General features: G+C 39.6%; 1 protein-coding gene across 1 annotated transcript; it reads left to right on the top strand.

Moving 5' to 3' along the window:
• The first annotated feature begins 2,099 nt into the window (after positions 1-2,099).
• On the top strand, positions 2,100-2,456 carry LOC150087826 (protein GVQW3-like). The gene has a single exon (XM_090369930.1). It carries the CDS (start codon positions 2,100-2,102, stop codon positions 2,454-2,456), a length of 357 nt encoding a protein of 118 aa, XP_090226056.1.
• The last annotated feature ends 1,828 nt before the right edge of the window (positions 2,457-4,284 follow it).

Consider the following 4,284-nt stretch of genomic DNA (forward strand, 5'->3'; position numbering starts at 1 on the left):
TCCACGAAGAATCGCACACTTAAACTCATTGCCTAGTTCCTAATACTGCCACTAGTGGTGCATCGCACCTATAAGCAAACGATTGTGATGTCTAAATAAAAGCTTATTTTTTGGACTCTGTTCCAATTTCTTTTTTTAAATATATTTCAGCGTGAAATTAGTTTCAGTAAATATATAAATTTATTTATTTATAAATAAAATAAAATCGGTGCTTAAAGGTTATTCAAGCATCAAACAAAACCAGTGATTTCTATCCAGCGATATTTGATTAAAAGATTTTGAAAGAAAATATATATTTGTTAATTATTATTATTTTGGTTATGGTTATCTAACAGAAAGCTATATAACCTATAATAACTATTAGAGGAACAGTGACAGCTTTTTGTTCATTAAAGTTTCATATATTTTTGAGAGAAAAGTATTAATTTGTTATTCCCCTACCCAGATGCCAAATAGACTGAATCCTAAAGAGTTAAAATTTCCAGAGGGACAAAAAGAATTTAAAAATGAGTATTATAACTATCACGACACCATTTTTTAGAAACAGCTTGGCAGCAGAAACAAAGAACGAATCTTTCGTTTAGCGCCACATGCCGAACCGAGTCCAAGCTTTTGAAAGTACGTGCTGGTACGCCTTATGAATGGCTTAGAACCATCGCAAGCCATCCTATCCTCCACCCGTCGAGCATGACAAAGTGGGGTGGCGAAGGGAGAGAAAGAAAGGAGGAAGCGAGGGATGGGTCGTTAATTTTATACCAGCCAATAATTAGATTACCTTGACAACTAATGATACCATCAACCGCCACGAGCGAGTTGGCCCCTCCCCTGCTGTCACAGAACATCAAGTTTTCCCAGAGCTGTGATGTTATCGTACACCGAATACTTCTCGGACAGCACAGACATCCAACCCCGCGTTTATGAGGGATGGGATACAGAGCACGAGACTGGTTTCTGTTAATGTCAAGAGCATCTCCCAGCTTCCAGACACCGCTTTAAGTATGTCCTAAACCTCTTCACTTTACCATATGCAATTTGAATCCTAAAAGGGCAGCAATATTGGGTAAAGTGGGATGGGGTACATTGCTTAAGGACTATTTTCATAAACCCTCTATAAGGTCGGACATCGTACCAGTTCAACAACGACTGCTATCAAGTTGAATGTGCATAACACCGATAATAGATGTTCCTCCAGTTCGATTCAACTTGTACTTCTCATCAAGAAATAGTGAAGCTTCAGTTGCTTGAGTTTTATAGATATTTGTGGTGCCATTTATAAATGAATTGCAGTCTAAATATTTTTATTTCTTAATCCAATCAACATTGTCTTCCATCTGTCCGTCCGACCACATGTAATAAATTGGCTCCTAGTGGATAGATTTTTATGAAATTTTATATTTGGACCTTTTTGTGCCATTCTAATTTTAATTACAATCGGACCAATAGAGATCCAGCAATATTTTTTTGATTCGTCTGCATGTAACTCGGCTCGCAATGGTTGGATTTTCATGAAATTTTATATTTTGCTCTTTTAGAACAATTTGTCGAGCCCTTCCTAAATTTCATTAAAATTAGACCAATAGAAATCTAGCAATTATTATTGAGAAGATGTATGTATGTATAATATAACAATTGAATCACAGATCCTCAGATGAACGCGTGATTTCAAAGTTCGTTAGTGATTATACGTGTGTTAGACCATGTAGTTAAGTCGCGGTTGATTCAGCAATGTCTTGGTCACCCATCTTAAGCTGTTTTAGAAAAAAAAACAAAAAACCTTAAGCTACAGTTTTTATGATAAAAAAAATTGGAAATCCAATAAAGGAATCCAAATTAACTTGATCGATTAAATCCAGGAAGAAATTTAGTGGAGATAATCTCCCATAATCTATATAAGTTGTAGTCCCTGCAAGAGGGCTGTTCAATAAAGAATGGTCATAATTTTTCATGAACAACCGTACTGCCTGCTATTTCTGGCTAAACTGCGGAATTTGAGACCAGACCAAACTGCATCACATAGTAATTGCGCAGTTAACTCGTGCACACGGTGTGACCTTAGCAATCAGTCAAGTTTATGCCTGTTCAGTTTCACCTATGCAATAATGGACTTGACACGCGAGGAAAGATATGCTGCTCTCAAATTTTGTTTCCCTCTCAAAGAAACATCAGCTGAAGCGTATGAAATGTTAAAAGAGGCTTATGGCGAATCTATACTACCATATAGTACAGCTCGTAGGTGGTTTAGAATGTTTAAAGATGGAAGTGATTCGATCAGAAAAATCGGCAGTCCTGGAGCTCCAAACACTGCTCCAGTAATTACAGAAACCATAAACAGGGCTTCTGTAATCGTGAGAGAAGATCGTCGTATAACAGTACGGCAAGTGGCACAGATGTTCAGAATATCAGCAGGAAGTACGCACAGTATTCTCCATGACTATTTGCATATGATTCAGGTTTGAGTACGCTGGGTTACAAGACTATTCACACCTCAGCAACAACAAATTCGAACTCCTGACAAACCTTGCAAAGAGGTTTGTCAGGAGCTGCAACGGATGATTACTATGAGACATGGCTTCATTCCGAGTATACATCACAGCTCTGTTTAAAAGTCTACCTCATTGCAACACCGAAAAAAACAAAAGCATAACCTTTCCTGCAGAAGCCATTCTGCGGGAAGTACACCGTGCTGCCACTTTATTAGATACACCCCTATTGTGCACACAAATGGTTTGTGCCAAACGAAGTTGCAAGTCAAATGACCACAGTTGTGGATATAAATGCAGCACAACAATCTTTCTAGTATCAGTTAAGCGTACAAACCGTAGCAAGAATGGGGAAAAGGAGTGATCTAACGGACTTCGAACGTGGCATGGTAGTAGGTGCAAGACGTGCTGGACAAAGCATCTCTGAAACTGCAGTTCTCCTGAACTTTTCACGCACCACAGTTTCAAGGGTGTATCGAGAATGGTGCAACGAACAGAAAACATCCTCTCGCGATGTGGCCGTCGGCTGTTGTAGCCGACGGCCACATCGAGTACCTTTGTTATCAATGAAGAACAAAAGAGCACGGCTCCTGTGGGCACAGCAACACCAGCACTGGACTATCGAGAATTGGGAAACAGTTGCTTGGTCTGACGAGTCGAAGGTCTTGGTGCATCATGTTGATGGAAGGCTCAGAATTTGGCGAAAACAACATGAATCCATGGACCCGTCATGTCTGACGACTACTGTACAAGGTGGTGGGGGCAGTGTTATGGTGTGGGGAATGTTTTCTTGGCACACGTTGGGTCCATTGATACCCAATGATTCACGTCTGAATGCCACATCGTATCTAAACATCGTTGCTGACCAAGTGCATCCGTTCATGTTGACAGTTTATCCTTAGTCAGATGGTTACTTCCAGCAGGATAATGCGCCGGTGTACAAAGCCCGAATCACTATGGAATGGTTCCAGGAACATGACAATGACTCTTCTTTGCTGCAGTGGCCAGCTCAGTCCGCGGATCTCAATCCTATTGAACATCTTTGGGATGAGCTGGAAAGGGCTGTTCGCTGCAGGCCTACACCTCCGTCGAATCTCAAGGAACTGAGAGACACACTCATGTCTGCATGGTACTCCATTCCTGCACAACGTTTTCAGCATCTTGTTCAATCCATGCCTAGATGAATTCAGGCTGTTTGAAGGCTAAAGGAGGCTTGACATGCTACTAGGTAGGTGTACCTAATAAAGTGGCAGCACAGTGTATATACTGTCCTCTCTTAACATGTATTTTAACCCTCGTGGGTAGCGCTGTTGGTAGAGTCACCGGCTTCCCCACTCCGGGTGGAAAAGATTTCAGTTCGAGTCCCATCGATGACAGGAGGAAGTTTTTATGGGTCTCTTTGACAACGTGGCTGAGTTCCTCAACTCAGGTTTAGCATGGTTTTTTCTCCCGGAAACTGGAGTTTTTCGTCCAGCAATACGGCTCCAGTTGTTGAAGGATGAAAGGGAAATATATGAAAGGGATTTTTCCAAACAAAAACAATAATTCTATTTTGTTTTATTCACAATTAATTAGTTAATTAAATAATTAAATAAATAAACTTGGCTTCCATGCTATTATTTTTCTATGTCTGTGATGAGACTGTATTTATATCTGTCCCAATATTCACCACTACGTTGTTTTTTGTTTTTCTTTTTAATAATAAATCATGACATTAGGAAAGTGAGAGTTATTATTCACAATAAAAACGAATTTTACACGACATGTCAATATGTTATGCATAATAGACACTTAAATTTTAAAA

This window comes from Mastigoproctus giganteus, chromosome 3, assembly GCF_048544385.1.
Source record: "Mastigoproctus giganteus isolate SK-2022 chromosome 3, ASM4854438v1, whole genome shotgun sequence".
In the NCBI taxonomy this organism is placed as follows: Eukaryota; Metazoa; Arthropoda; class Arachnida; order Uropygi; family Thelyphonidae; genus Mastigoproctus; species Mastigoproctus giganteus.